This window comes from Melospiza melodia, chromosome 21, assembly GCF_035770615.1.
Source record: "Melospiza melodia melodia isolate bMelMel2 chromosome 21, bMelMel2.pri, whole genome shotgun sequence".
In the NCBI taxonomy this organism is placed as follows: domain Eukaryota; kingdom Metazoa; phylum Chordata; class Aves; order Passeriformes; family Passerellidae; genus Melospiza; species Melospiza melodia.
Window position 1 is genome coordinate 6,184,427 of NC_086214.1, and position 16,127 is coordinate 6,200,553.

General features: G+C 44.3%; 1 protein-coding gene across 6 annotated transcripts in view; it reads right to left on the reverse strand.

Moving 5' to 3' along the window:
- Nucleotides 1-14,101: 14,101 nt before the first annotated feature.
- The window catches only part of GTF2IRD1 (GTF2I repeat domain containing 1), a 72,049-nt gene continuing 70,023 nt past the window's right edge, over nucleotides 14,102-16,127 (reverse strand). For 5 of the 6 annotated variants that reach the window (XM_063174288.1, XM_063174290.1, XM_063174287.1 and 2 more), the window contains 3 exons: nucleotides 15,910-15,947; nucleotides 15,066-15,202; nucleotides 14,102-14,355 (listed from right to left, as the gene is read on the reverse strand). In XM_063174288.1, coding sequence (XP_063030358.1) covers nucleotides 14,281-14,355; nucleotides 15,066-15,202; nucleotides 15,910-15,947 — 250 coding nt within the window. In that variant the 3' untranslated portion in view covers nucleotides 14,102-14,280. The remainder of the gene's footprint in view (nucleotides 14,356-15,065; nucleotides 15,203-15,909; nucleotides 15,948-16,127) is intronic. The other variant, XM_063174289.1, reaches the window with a different exon arrangement.

Here is a 16,127-nt window from a genome sequence, read left to right on the forward strand (position 1 = left end):
CCTCACATCTTCGGTCGAGGCAAGGTCGACTTCCTATCACCTCTAGTCCACCATAGTCTAACACCTCTGGAGGGACAACCTACTGGTCAGCACCCCTGATGATCCAAGCCCGACAGTACCCTGAATATCAGTGTCCCTGTTCGGGCGCCACTTGTTGCATTGCATCTGACAAATGCAGCTTATGAACCGGACTAGCCAGGAGTTGTGAGGCAAAATAAAAAGGGACAGGAATGACTGGAGTTCCCGAATATCAAAGTTTAATAATGGAAAATAAAAGGTACATTGTGAAGGTGTTCACAGGGGTCTTAGGATGAGGGAAGAGACGAAGGATCTGACTCCATGTTTCAAAAGGCTTGATTTATTATTTTATGATATATATATTACATTAAAACTATACTAAAAGAATAGAAGAAAAGGCTTCATCAGAAGGCTAACTAAGCTAAGAATAGAAAGGAATGATAACAAAGGCAGCTGTCTCAGACTGTCTGAGCCAGCTGGGCTGTGATTGGCCATTAATTATAAACATCCAAGATGGGCCAATCACAGATGCGCCTGTTGCATTCCACAGCAGCAGATAACCATTGTTTACATTTTGTTCCTGAGGCCTCCCAGCTTCTCAGGAGGAAAAAATCCTAAGGAAAGGATTTTCATGAAAAGATGTCTGTGACAGTGCACTAACAGTCAATGTGCCACAAAACATAATCCATACATTGTGTAGAGCTGCTCCAGAAGACCTTGAAATGAGGCAAACACAACCTTATAGAGACATTATCTGAGGACAGGGAACCAGTGAACAGAGAGAATCAGAAACAATAACTTATATGGAACACAAGATTACCTAATCAGAATGTAAGAAAGTGACCTCCACCACTGGACAGCAAGGAAGGAGTTGACTTACAAGGCTCTAGGAAGGGCTAGAGATATAAAAGGCAGAGCACCCATTTTGAAGATGAGCCACGTGGCTGGTAGTCATGGGAGAGGACTCCCAGTGCTGTAATTTTTCCTTATTTGGTCTTTTTGTTGTATTTTTTTTTTTTTGGTATTTTTAAAATTTTCAAAAGTGAGTGGTTGTTTCTCACAAGGGGCAGGCAGCAACACCTGTAAATCTGAGCATGAGACAGCTGGGCTGTACATTGAACAAAAGACTTTGGTATTCCACTGGCTGCTTCTCCATGAAGCCAGTGTCCATAAAGGAGACAGAGGTGTCCTGCAACTTTATTTGAATAAAGGGAGAGAGGCCTTGGAGGCTTTCTCACTTGAGGTCTTGGAGGGCACAGCCTCCTTTTGTCCCAAACTCCCAGCACCATGTTGCCTTCTTCCTTTTCCTATTGGCCAAGGTGCTAGGGAGATACAACCTTCTTGAACCCTCTACCATGTATGCCTCCTTGAATCTGTCATTTTTCCTCAAAATTTAGAAACTCAAGCTTGTGCAGACCCACTTGACTGTTTCAGGAGTCAGGCTGTCTGGGCTTTGCAACAGTCCTGCTGCTTGAAGTTGGTAGAGACATTAAGACACTTTTTAAAGACATTAACACCCATGCCTTCACCCACAGAGTTGTTTGTAAAGACATTAGCACAAATCTTCCCCAGCAGGGTAGTCCTCAAGGGCAGCACTGAACCCTGAATGGAGCTGCCTGGGAGCTTCCAGGGCAGCCAGGCCTTGCCACAACTGGGATGGAGCCTCTCATAACCCTTCAGCCTCCATTCCATAAGCTTTAGCCTGGGATAAGCAACTTGCTTTAAGCTGTGTAGGCTACAAAGAGCTACAGGTAATATCTGTGCAGCCATGCTTGCTTGTGCACTGCTGGAGGGGTCTGGATACTGCAAGAAGGAATGGGTTGTAATGACTGCTGGAAAACAGTCCAAAACTGCATTCGTCATTGCAGCTAAGACATAGTCTTACTTTGGCAACAACTGAACTCTCCAAAAATAAAAATAAATATTAAAAAAAAAAAAACAAACCCAAAACTACCCAAAGAGGGAAGCAAGACCTCACTCTTGACTGCATCATTACTTTTCGAGCCTTTCCCTAAAGTCAGAGGAAATAAGATCCTCTGGAGACACCCTCTGGCCGTGCTGCCCGCCAAGCTGCATCTCACAACCTGGGACTGCTCTGGAAGATGTTGCAAAAGGATTCCTCAAAAATGCATTCAGTCTTCTGAATAAAAGCACAGATGCTGTTTATGCTGTTCTTTAGCGTCATGGTGCACTACATTTTTACAAAATTATTTGAATCAAAGCTCTCATTCTTTAATTAAACTTCATTTAGTTGCCATCTGCCTGGGATCAAAATGGCTTCGTGTTTTGCAGCTCTTAATGAGGATTGTTATTGAATTTGTAAACACATAAACACCATCCTCAGCCCCCTCCGATATACCAGAGAGTTTGAAAGGTGATAAATCAGAAACACGGCTCAAACATTAAGAACTGCATCTTCACTCATCTAATAGTAATTGCCAGGAAAATTAATCCACAAACACCAGAGGTCTATGTCATAAAAGGAGACAGAAGAGTACTCTCACCTGTGTTCAGCTGTCTTGATGCTGTTTCTGTGGTCAGTAACACCTGGAAAGGTCCACGCCACTTCACCACCAGGGGTGCTTCTTTCCACTCCTTAACTAGGACTAAATCCCTGGTAGGATGCTATGAACAGCAAAGTCCAGAGGCAGCATCTCTGCTAACTGGGCTTTCTGTCAATGAGATTTCACAAGAGACAGAATAAAACACATATTGTTTTAAATATACATCACTTATTTCCGCACACCCCCCCCTCCCCGGCTTGCACCATGTTGAGAATTAAATGGGTAAGGAATTACAAACATCAATTCCAAGGGAGATAATAGAATATCTTCTCTGGGTGGCCCTTATTCTTGCCAAAGCTAATGGCAAAAGCCACCCCCATGGCATCTTCGTTTCTATCACCAGCTTCAAAAGATGTCTCTTTATTTCTCCATTCATCTGTTTTAATCGCCCTGAATTCTCAGGGTGCCACGGCTATGGAGATCCCACTGAAGTCTCAAAGGAGCCATAATCCCTTGAAGGCTCCTCCTATAAAATGAGTTCCCCTGTCCAAGTCCACTGCCTTCACAATCCCATACTCAGAAATCATTTGTTAATTGATCAAATAGTTGCTTTTAAGTGACTAGACACTCCCCTGGCCCCCCTGCCAGCCGGCACATAACTACCGCTATCTAAGCCCTCTTGCCTGGAGCATCTCAGCAAAATACACCATCCCCGAGAGGACATATAGCCCAAAGTCATTTCCCCTGCCTTGCAGTCTCCTCTGCAGGCAGGCTGTTATAGGCATCCCTCAACAGCTCATTTTGCTAAAACAAAAACACTCAAGGTAGTCCTGGAGAGTCCCAATGACTCCTCCCATTGAGCTATCTCAATATTTGCAGTCTCAAAGTTCTCGGCATCTACTGTTTACTCTGCTTCGTAAATCAATTCTCCCCACTTTCCCCTGCTCTACCACCTTTAATTATCTCTGACTCCTCTGGTGGAAAAGACAACACCACCACTTCCCCCTCCCCGTGGCAACAGCTGAGCCACAGGAAGCAAAGGGAGGATCCCAGGGAGGATCACTGGCATAAGTGCTGCTATTTGAACATCTCCATTGACCAGCTGATTACCCACGGTCTCTTCTGATCACTCTGCCTGATGTCACTTAACAGCTCTTACTTCTGCCTCTTATGGGAAATTCACCACCTCTAACAAGTCAGTGATTGAGGTCTCATGAGCAGAGTTTTCCCTGCAAGTTAAACCTCTTCCCTCACGTACCACCCCACATGCACTCATAAGACCTCTAGGCACACCATTTTTCAGTAAAAAGACAAAACAAGTTAGACAAAAATGAAACTCACTAATTTTCAGGATACTTTAACTAGTATTTGATCTCTCACCAAGCCACTCGAACTGAAAACACAAATTACAAACATAAACAAACTGAAAATGCAAACACTTATGGTTTTAAATTTCATTGGTTTTCACACAGCTCCATCTCATGGATTGGTAGGTTCCTATTAAAAAAAAAAAAAAAAAAAAGGTGAAAATTTGGCCTACTAGACAGATTATTAAAAAGGAAAAAACCTCTTGTGGCTTACACAAAGTGACAGAGTCCCCCTGGAGAAATGGTTATCACATTTATGTGAGATTTTGCTGCTTGCAGTTTCTCTGCTTTCAAACAGTTTTTCTTATCTTTAATGCAGGGATGTTTGACATTCCTAGAAAAGATAAAAGAAACAAACTCCCCGGCAGAATATGCCTGAGTGAAACAGTTAATTGCAATAACTTATTCAGGTGGCGTTTTACCTTTTATTCTATGAAGTGCTTGTTGCATCACTTCTGTTGCTTCCCATAGGTCTTCAGTGAGGTTTCCTGTTGGGATTATTATCTTATCAGAGTGACCCCAATAAAAGTTGGAAAGTCTTTTCCCAGTGCTTGAAGAAGGAGTCAGAGCTCTTCATTTCTCGGTCTCAAGGTTGTTTTTTGTTCCTTATCTATAAAAAACTTTCTCCTGCCCTGCCGAGGTCCATCCAGCAGGACAGACAGAGGCACTCTGCCTGCCCCCAGGGCGGTGTTATGTCTTTATACTAAAAACTACATGTACAATGTTTACAATTACTTTCCAGTAATTTTCCTTATGGTACTTATGGTTTTCCCCATTGTTTCTTTCATCTCTCAGTATCCAGTTTTATTTCTCAGCAGACCTACAGTTTCTTTGTAAAGGCAAATCTCTCATTCCATTTATCAATCAGTGGAATCCCTTCCATTGTTTCTTTTCTCTCTCAGTATCTGACTTTATTTACCAGCAGACCCATAGTTTGTTTCTAACAAGTCCCTCATTCCTTCCATCGTGGAGTGGCTCCATTTCAGCAATTCCCATAATCACATCATACACAAAACCCATGTGTAGAAACACTCTACTACTGCAGGATCAAGATTAGGGAGGCCGTGAGAATTAAAGCTGAGGGAAACCAGTAATGAAGTGCAATCTGACTTTTTTTCAAAGTAGGTCAGTATTTCTGGGTCACAATGTTACTGTTAAGCTTTGATTCATTCTTTCAACTTTCCTGCTCCACTTAGGTCTCCATAGAGTGTGCAAGTCTCGCTTCACCCCTACTGTTTTATTTGGCCTTTGCTCTGTTTCAGCAATGTAGTGAACCTCTGTCTGATGACATTCCCACTGGTAGTCCAGACCTCAGGATAATTTCTTTGAACAAAATCTTTACCACCTTGCCAGCTTTGTTGGTGCGACAAGGAAAAGCTTCTCTCCATCCTGAAAAAGCATCTGCTGGTACCCATTTTGTGCAGAAACCTCTGCAAAGTCCATTTGCCAATAGTCTCCTGCTCAATTTCCTTTCTAGACACGGTCCCAAGTGCAGGGTGCCCAATCTAATGTGCCTTCTTTAAACAGGTTGGACACTTTTTAACAATGCTTTCACAGTGCCAGTCATTCATATGCTCAAAACTTGAGGTTTCAATACTTCTACCATAGAGTCTATTCCCCAGTGAGCAACCTTCTGTTGTTTCTCCACCATTTTCTTCATGTGTTGGGGAATTATTATGTGTTTGCTGGGTGTAATTCACCATCCTTCAGTACTCTTTTCAGCATCTAACAATTTTGCCAATTTCTCATCCTCAGCCTGGTAATCAGCAGCCTCCTTGTCCAAATCCTGGTAATTCTTAGGTGAGAACAGCAGGATGTCCCCACTGGCAGCCTCCTTGGCTGGTTTGTCTGCCAGGGCATTTCCAATATTTACTGGGATCTCTCTGAATTGATGAGCTTTACAATGCATTACTGCCACCTTCTGAGATAGCTGCCCCCCTTCTAACAACATCTGTATTATTCTTCTGTGTTTCACAGGAAATCCCTGAGAAGTTCATAGCTCCCTCTCTTTCCACGAGTAAAAGTGGAATTCTCTCCAAAAGTAAATTTCGAAGCAGTCTGTATAATTACAGTCTGATCCTGTGAGAGACATAATGCTCTTGTCAAACGCAATCAGCTCTGCTTTCTGAGCTGACATGTTGGGTGTCAGAGCTTTGGCCTCTGTTACCTTGTGCTGAGTTACCACCACATTCCCAGCTTTTCAGATTCCATTTTTCACAAAGCTGGTCCATGAAACTTCTTCCATGAAGAGTTCCCAATTGTATGGAAAATCACGCTTTGAAAACCCAGTGTTCATTAAGGAGACAAGGAGGCGGACGAGCCCTACCACTTTATTTGAATAAAGGGAGAGAAGCCACCGAGGCACTCACCCACTGGATTCTCTCTCTCGGGTTTCTGGTGCACACCCTCCTTTTATCCTAAACTCCTGGCCGCGTGTTCCCTTCCTCCTTTCCCCATTCCACTAGGAAGGTACAGCCCTCCCAAACTGCTTACCACATGTCCTCCCTTTGAGCCTGATTTTACCCCAAAGTTCAGAACCTCAGGCTTGTGCAGACCCACTTGACTGTTTCAGGAGTCAGGCTGTCTGGGCTCTGCAACTAACCTGCTGCTTGAAGTTAGTAGAGACATTAAGACATTTCAAAGCCATTCACACCCATAGAATTGTTTGTAAAGAGGTTAGCACACATCTTCCCTATCAACCCCTCCTCTTAGTATTTCTCAATTTGTCTTTACAAACCCTAGACATTACTAACTTTAATTTTTTTAACAACCTGGCACGGTATAAAGATTAACATTTCAAACGTCCCTCCCAGCTTTTCTGCATCGGGCCCCTGCAAGAGATGTGGCGAGTAAATACAGAGAAACAGAATACAGTAAATACAGTAAATAAAGAAGACATTAACAGCTCAGATCAGCCCACAATCACTAGAGCTCCTTGTAGATGATCCATGGCTACTGATAGCCAAGGACTCCCATCCTTTTCCCCCTGCTGAGAAGTCAAGATCTCTGGGGTTTTAGAGACCTTGACTCAAATATGATGGGCCCACCCCTGTTCAGCTCTCCTGACTGCTGTTCCTGCGGTCCTGGTTGGATGTTATCAACAGCAAGGTCCAAAGGCAGCATCTGTGCTAACTGGGCTTTCTGTCATTGAGATTTCAAGAGACACGGTGTCCTGAACACATACTGGTATAATCTTCCCTCTCCCTGACACATTGAAAATTAATTCCAAGGGGAATGATTTCCTCAGGGTTTGGCTCTCATTTTTGCCCCAGCTAATGGCAAAAGCCATGCCCATGGCTTAGTTTCTGTCACCAGCTTCAAAGGTGTTTCGTTATTTGTCCATTCATCCTTTCTGCTTGACCTCAATTCTCAGGGTGCCAGGGGGTGTGGGGGTCCCACTGAAGTCTCAAAGCAGCCATAATCCCTTGAAGGATTCCCCCTGTAAAATCCAGCTCAGTCCATTGCCCCCACAATCTCATACCCTGGAATTACTTGTTCCAAAAAATACTTTAATAACTGACACAGTAGTTGCTGAAGTCACCAGAAACGCCTCTGGTCACCCTGCCAGCTGGCATACTGTTATGAATAGAAATGTTGCCCATTTTTTTAAAGGTTGCAGAGTTCACAGGTTGAGCCAGTTGCTGCCAAGGTGGAGTTCTAGCTGTTTGTTGTTGTAATCACCTGTTGTTAATAGTTTTTCATTAACTACATGTTGCTGATGGTTGGGAATTTCCCTTTTTCTCGAGTATCCCCCTGCTGCTTCCTGGAGGATGGCACCCGCATGGTGAAGAGGAGGGAACATTGGGGTTGGCATGCAAATGAAGAAACCCCTCACCAAACCTAGCAAAAACCCCGAAAAACAATGAGCCAACACGGAATTGAGGGATTGAAGTGATGTCTAGATGTGAGGAACAGAATCCAGTGTCCGCTAAGACCCTTTTTACCCCTCACCATAACCTAGAGATGTCGGCTGGAAACAGGACCTCAAATGTCAAACCAAATAACTGGGAATCTCCTGATGCTCTGGTGAGGATGGAAGCCCCAGCTCTGCCCACAGACCAGCAGACACAGCTGCATTTTCCTCCTTCTCTGTGCCACTCCTGGGAGCAGCGGTGGCATGAATGCAGACCCATTGGTTCTTCCCACCCGAGCTGATTTTTAATAAAAGCATTAAAAGGAGAAAGATCTCCTCCCCTATTTATTTCAATACCACTACCAGAAGGTATTTAAGCCCTGTTGTCCGGGGCATCTCAGCAGAATACAGCTTGCATCCTTGGACACATAGCCCAAGGTCACTCCCCTGCCTTGCACTCCCCTTTGCAGTCTGGCTATCAGCTTTAGCTGGGCAGCCCTCCATAGCTTGTTTTGATAAAATAAAAAGACCCAAGGTAGTGTTGGAAAAGAAATGAAATTTAGCAAAATATTTAATTATAGTGAGTTGTGTGTGAACTGGTTTGTTAAAAAGTAGTTTTGTAGCCGTTGAAAGTGTGTTGGGTTTTGTGTGTAACTTAGCAGGTAGTCTTAGGGATTTAATAAATAATTAAACTAGTGCAGGAAAGTAAGAATGCTAACCTGTCTGGAGGCAGCATACAATGCTCTTAGAATAAGATAAGCAGAAGATTAATGATCTTGTTTGTGAACCAAGGAACGTATCACAAGGGGTCTGTGACCAGGCAAGGGGAACGGGGAACTGTTTCTTGGAGACTTTGTTGTGAATCGCATGTATAAGAGGGGAGCACCCATACGTGAATTTGGGGGCTCAGACTTTGGGACGTGAGTCCCCCAGTTCCCCGGGCCCTTAATAAAGCACCCACAAAACTTATCCGAGTTTTGTGTCATTTATCAATCGGGCAACAGTAGGACATCTTGAGGAGGGTCTCTGCCAATCTTCAATGACTCCCTCCGTGGAGTTGTTTTAATATTTGCAGGGTCAAAGCTCCTGGCATCCACTGGTTACTGTCCTTTACATAAAATCTCCCCTCTTTCTTCTGCCCCACCACTTTTCATTATCTCCAACACCTTTGGTGGAAAACACAGCACCACTTCCCCCTCCCCTGCCCCCCCCAGCAATGGCTGGGGAGCAAAAGGGATCAAAAGGAGGATCCCGGAGGCCTCTGGCAAAAGTGCTGCTTTTTGAACATCTCCATTGGTCAGCTGATTGCCTAGAGAGCCCAGACAGCCTGAATCCTGAAACAAAGTGGGTCTGCACAAGCTTCAGTTTCTGAATTTTCAGCTAAAATGACAATGGGGGGATATGAGGTAGGCAGTTTGGGAAAGCTGTACCTTTCCAGTATCTCAGCCAAAGGGGAAATGAAGAGGGCAACATGCAGCCAGGGGTTTAGGATAAAAGGAGGCTGTGTCCTCCAAGACCTCAAGAGAAAAAACCCCGCAGGTGTGTGCACCCAAGTGGCTTCTGTCCCTTAATTTGAATAAAATTGCAGGACTCCTCTGTCTCCTTTGTCAGGAAAAATAATCCATGAACACCAGAGGTTTATGTCCAAAAAGGAGACAGAGGAGTCCTGTAACTTTATTAGAATAAAGGGAGAGGCCATGGGGCATTCCCCATGGGATATCTCAAAAATTTTAGAGGATGCACCCTCATTTTTCTCCTAATTTCCTGGCTGCATTTTCCTCTCTCTTTCTCCATTGCCTGAGGTACTTGAGAGGTACAGAGTTCCTGAAATGCCTAATACCCCCTTCTAGTGAATACCCCTCTTGTTTTTCTTTTTCCTTGTCTTTCCTTGTGTCCCTGTTCTTTTTCTCTAAATCCAAAGATGTAGCACAGTCTTGAGTCAGTGACAGTCTGCGTCAATTAGGGGAATTCCTATGGAATTTATGGTTCTCCCCATTGCTTCCTTCACCTCTCCATTTTTGGCCTTATCTACCATCAGGCCCACAGTTTGTAAAAACACCTCCCTCTCATTGCTTTGACCTTTATGGACACTGGCTTTTCATAGCCTGATTTTCTGCACACCTGCAGCTGGAAGAAAGTCTGTCACCCCCTCTCAGCCCCTTTTGAATGTTTTTTTATTCTTTTAACACCATGCATATATTTGTTCTGCAACTCAGGATTATTCTGCAAATCAAAAAAATAAATCAACATACAAAACAGCATTAGTTGCAAAATGGTCAGTGCCTTTAACACGCCCCTTTTTGTGATAATTTAACTCACACATGAGCCACCAAGGATAATAATATTCAGCAAGTTGTTTTCATCTCAGGGGATCACGTACACATCTCCCACCCCACGCCTTTTCCAGTTCCTTAAAACACAACTCAAGGGGAGACTTGGGGAATTCCTTCTTGCAGGAGCTATGAGGGCAGTCCCACACCACATTTACCACCTTACGAAAAATAAACTTTCTACACTTTTAAAATATTTTTAAAAGCTCCTACAATTATTTTTTAAATAACCTTTTACAACCTTTTAGTAATTTTTTACAACTTTATGCAACCTTTCGCAGGACTGAAATTGTGCTATGGGCATTCCTGTGTTAGCTAGTGCATGATCTTACACAAGCCAGCACGGTTACAAAAACCTCTGAGCCCAGCAGTGCTTTTGTTAACCACTTAGAGTTTTCCATTTAGCTGGGAACTTGTACTCCCTTAAAAGTACACTTTTCTAATTAGCTGGGGACTTGAAAACTTTTGATACACACTTATATAGTTTTACAATAACTTTTAATAGAAAATAACAAATTATATCATTACTTTTATAACCCAATTGTATTATAGAGCTCAATTTCTGGAGGGATTCTCTGCTGCAGCTTATGGTTAGATATAATTTTATATCCTCAATAATGCCTTAATAAAACCCAGAGGTTTTGCCTTGAATTCATTGGATTATAGGATCAAAGGATTTCCCTGAAAAAAGCTTTTGAGGCACACCAGAGTCCTCCATCCTGTAAATCCATGGAGCATCAAAAGCATTGTCCAATCTGGGGTCGCAAGTAAATTGTTGTCAAAATCATCAGGATAAATTAAAAAATCAATCAGGATAAATAAGACTCTCTAACACTTTCTTTTCAGTGTTAGGGAGTAAGGCATTACTTTATTCTTGGCCCAGATGTGTGTGTGTGGCTGACAAAGTTCCAGCCTCCACATAGATGCTGATATGAGTAATTTTCATTTATTTTTTACATTTTTAGCAAACAAAGAAATAATGTTCATGGTTTCTAAGCTACATAATTCTTTTAATTAATTAGAATTCTATCCTTTAATGGTTATTGATTTTGTACTCTTCATGCTAATTTGAGTCACATTCTTTAGTCCTCTTATCATCTTTTTCTAAGATAGGGGGTGTCCAGCTTTGCAGGTCCTTATCTCTTCTGTATCTTCTGGTTACTCCAAGGTCCTAGAAGGGTTATAAATTTAAGATCCCATGTGTCCAATCTTCAGCTCCCTTTGGCTTTGTTTACTGAAGCTTGTCAGGGTTAGTTTTAGCAAACTTAATGTTTCAGTGATTTAATGATCAAAGTAACAATAAGAGCCTGTGAAGAAACTTAATTAGTGCTGGCTAAAAGTGGGCACTGCTTGAAGTTAATTAAAACAACTAATTAAATAAATAGGAAAGTTCTGTCTTCCAACAACAAGCAAGCACAGGCACCAGGGCAGGAGTTTCCCACCCCAGCCACAGAAAATGGAAAGTGGATGTTGTGGCCCTGCAACTCCTCAAAATCCCAGCAGGAATTATTGCTATCGCTGCTCAAAATGCCTCTGTTACCAAAACCAGCAGTGTCCAGACCCATCTGGGGGCACTGGAGGTGCCAGGTGGATGCAGAGCTCCCAGCCAAGCAGACGGAGCAGGGCACAAGCTGCCTTTAGTGAGAGGGGTTCCATATCACGGATCAGGAAACTTGGGGAAGAAAACCTGAGCCCAGTGTGGTGACTCAGCCCCAGTGGCACAGCCAGCCCTCCCCTGCCCCATCTTCCTCACCAGCTCTGAGCTGGGGATGCTGGGGAGAGTCTCTTTTGCTCAGTTTCCATTTACAGCCTTTATGATCCCATTCAGCTCTCTGAACTAAATCATGAGTCCCCAGCACAGTTCCCATGCCCTAATTTAACTCCAGGGCTTGCATTCACCTCTGCCTTTTGGCAGCATCATCAGGGCCTGTGTGGGTACAGCACTCCAGCCCCCAGGCTGGCAGAGCCTCCAGCAGCAGCCTCAAACATCCCTGTCATTGCTAAACCCTGCTAAAACCTTCAGTGTTATGGCGTCAGACTTTTATGTCCTTAATACAAAAAAATAAAATGTAATAATAAGTATGCCCTCTTATGAGACATCTACTTGGTAGATGCAAATGAGCCCCTTTCAGACATTTGGGAAGACAAAATGAGATTTTATCTCTGAATCATGTTTCCTAACTGGAGATGCCACAGGTTTGAGTATCTTGGAGATGCCACAGGTTTGAGTATCAGGCAGAAACAAGAAAGTCTGAGATTTTGATGCAACTGCTCAGATGTTAAAATATTTCTAACTGGGGTTACTGATACAGACTTCACCACTTTTGTGCCATATCCTACATTTACTTGGGATTTTGTTATCTTGTGTGATCATTTACATCTAACTCCAGAACAAGTTGAAGTCCAGATCCAGGAAACTGCAGCTGCCTTGAAACATGTCTACTTCCCATCAAATAACACTTCCATGCCCTGCCCAAAGCCTTCTCCTGGCCTGAAGAGACAGACTCAAGCAGAGTGAACACATGTAAAACAAACAGAGCAGCAGATTCCACTCAGACAAACTGTCAGGAGTGGTTTTGACCCTCTGTCTGCCACCATCCACCCACCTGGAGGCCACAGCTGCTGCTGGTGGGGCAGCTTTGCTGTGACAAGCCTGTGGTGACCCATCCTGGAGGGACACTCAGCAATGGGCACCTCACAGTGAGGCCTCATATCCCTGTTTATAATGACTCCAGAGCTAGAAGCCCCAGGGTTTTTGCTTTACTGGTGGCTCAGGCTGGGCTGCATTTACCTGCACACAAGCCAGGATGTTTCTTCTTCTTCTTCTTCTTGCACTGACATTCCCACAGTGTCTCACCCATGCAGGGCTCTCAGCAGGCACAAAGCAAAGTTAAACACATGCAGGGGGAAATAACAGCTTTAGCTTCTGCAAACTCCAGGAATGGAATGGAAATATAAGGGCAGGAACGTCAAATTATACCCCTCCCTCAATTTATTGGTTTGTTTATTACATGGGGGAAGGTAGTCCAGGGTAGATGGAGGAGTCTGGGGGCACCCTGCCTGCACTCAGCATTGCCACCAGCAGTGGTCCAGTGCTGTGGAGTATCAGTGTGATCAGAACAGGAGGCTCAGGGGGACCTTCTTACTTAAAACCACCTGAGATGTTGTAGCCAGGCAGGCAGTGGCCTCTTCTCACAAGTAAAGTGATACAACAAGAGGAAATGGCCTCAGGTTTTCCCAGGGGATGTTTAGATTTGGTATTGGGGAAAATGTCAACAAAAGGGAGGTGAGGCTTTGAAATAAACTGTCCAGGAAAGTGCAAGCATCACCATCACCCTGCCACCATTCATGAAACATGGGGATGTGGTCCTCAGGCATGTGGTTTAGGGGAGAACATGGCAGTGCTGGGTTCATGGTTGGACTCAGTCTTACAGATCTTCTCCAAATTAAACAATTCCACTATTCTGTTGTGGGACCTTCCTTCCCCAAAAGGCATCAAAGCCTCCCATAACATCATAGAATGATAATCATAAAACCATAAATCATGAAGGACTTCAGTGGCTGGAAGTTTTTCCTGGTTCAAATGCCAGTTAAATGCACACAATCCAACCTTTCTGTGCCTTTCCAAGTCTGGGATGGCAGGAGACTCCACACAGGAGGGCTTGGGGGGGATCTCACCTCTTGGGGGGCTGAAACCTCCTTCCCCCTTAATGCAAATGCATTTGGGCTTAGGAGCCAACAGAACTCATGGGTGCAGGTGACTGATGCTTGGGAGGGCTGGCTCCCTCCTCTGTCACCACTGCAGTTTGGTACCACTCCTCTGGCAGCTCTGTACATGAATTTTTACATCTTTGAGCTAAATTAAATGAAGCATTAAAACATTTCAGACCTCTTGGCTTCAGGCACTGATGACACTAAGGAGTCACTGAGCTGCCAAAGCCCAACAAGGCCTGTCCAAGGGGTGCCCTTCTGCCCTTATCCTTACCTATAAATGTTATTTACCAATAAGATATGCAATAAAATAAGTACTTTTAAGAGCAAGGCAACACTTTTTATTTTTATTTAAAAAGGCCTTGGTGGCAGGAATATAGTGTAAAAATCATTGGAAAAACTAAAAGGCATCGATACATATTGGAATATACACTTTTTACATAAATTACATTTATTTATTTTTTCTTTCATTTGAGGTTCTTATTTGATATTAAGGTCTAATAGTTAATAGGTCCTGGGATCTGGACGTTTAGACCACCATAGTCTAACATGTACATGTTCATGGGCCATTGCTGAAAGAGAGAGAGAGAAAAAGAAGGCAAAAGTCTCCGTTAGGGCACAACACAAAACCATGCAAACATCAAATCTCTGACATGTTCCAACAACTGGCTGTTGCTCCCACTTTCCAAGTAAGAGAAAAGAACCAACCCCAAACCAAAACACCACTAGCAAACTTGACAAAAACCCTTCAAAGTTTTTATTTCTCTTTTGCATTTTTGGGGAGTTTTATTTGGTATCATCCGCAACCGAAGCCAAACCCTGAAGGAGTGCAGCTGTATGCATCTCTCTGACTTTATCTCCTATTTTTCCTGGTTTGTGGCATTCTAGAACTGCTCCCAGAACTGAGCTAGAGGTACACCCAGGTACAGACCTGAGGTGATGTCACCAGCACTCGTGTTTGAGCCCAGGGGATGGAGGGATTTGCCTGAGCCTGTCTCAAATGCAGCACCCACTAAAGCTGAGGCACACACTGCAGCAATGCAGGAGAGCCCCTGGGGGTGTCAGGCTCGCTCTGCTGACCTCCCCCAGACAAACCCTGCAGAACAAGACAGCCCCACAGGTGTGTCTCCTCCTTTGCCAAACCTGCTCGTGCCATTTTACATCACACTTTATAGGGTTTGTCGGGTGCAGGGAGGTGGTGACAGCTCGAGCAGAACAGAGCAGCATCCTGAAGCAGAAAGATAGGTAGGCAGTAACCCCCCTAATATCTGGAAGGCTTTACCACAAGCGAGATCTGATTTGTTGATGATGTAGACTCCATATTGGAAGAAGAGGAAGAGGAAGAAGAGGAAGAGGAAGATACCGAGTTCCCTTCGGAGATCCTCTTCCGCTTCCGTTTGGGAACGCTGATGTCTTTGTCTGCAAGGAGAGAGGGAAGGCATGAGGTGTCCAAGCCCTGAGAGTGGTCCCTAAATGTGGGGGCTCATTTTGCCACTGTGACCTTGCCCTCCACAGAGCATCCCCAGCTGTGCTGCCACTGGTGGCACAGGCTTGGCCTCCATGAGGGGCACAGAGCTGCCAGCTTTGCTCACACTCTGGCATGCTCTGCCTTGCCACATCTCCCCTCTCTATCCATCCACCTCTTTCCATAAAACACAGGATTGTGGTTATCTCTAGGACTGCTAATTCTGACACATTTGATTAAAACTGTCTGAGATTTATCAGGATGATGGGACAGAGAGAGAAGCACATTCCCAGGGATGACAGAAAACCTTGTTGCCTCAGAAATTCAACTGCTAAGTGATGGATCAAATTAAGGGCTTTAACCAGGGAATAAATTGCTCACGGTAAGTAAACTGCTAATGGGAGAGGGATAATCACATCCTCCAGAACATGCTGAAAGTTTGAGCCAAACAGCCCAGTCTTCCCACAGCTCACAGAAGTGGAATCCTCCAATAGGACAGTTTACTCTGGAACAGATGCTGAGCCTAACTTTTTGTAGGTAGGATCTTCCCCCCATCCTGCCCTGGGTATGTGGGAGGTTCAAACACCTCCTCATAACTCCCATCCATTTTCTCTCCCACAGTGCCAGGAAAGCCATAGTTTTGTCCCAGCCCTTCCCTTACCTGTTTGTTTGGCCTCGGTGCAGATTTCAGCAAATGGCCTGTGGAGGAGACAAGGTGTGAGTCAGTGGTTTCACCCTGTGTGCCTGCCTGTGCTGGACACAGCCCAGACCCTGACCCTGAGCTGACTCCTTCAACACCCCCTTGTGTGGAGACAGGACTTGGAACATCCTGGAGAGAAGCAACCTGAAAGAGCTCAGCTGGATCTCTGAGTTATCAGC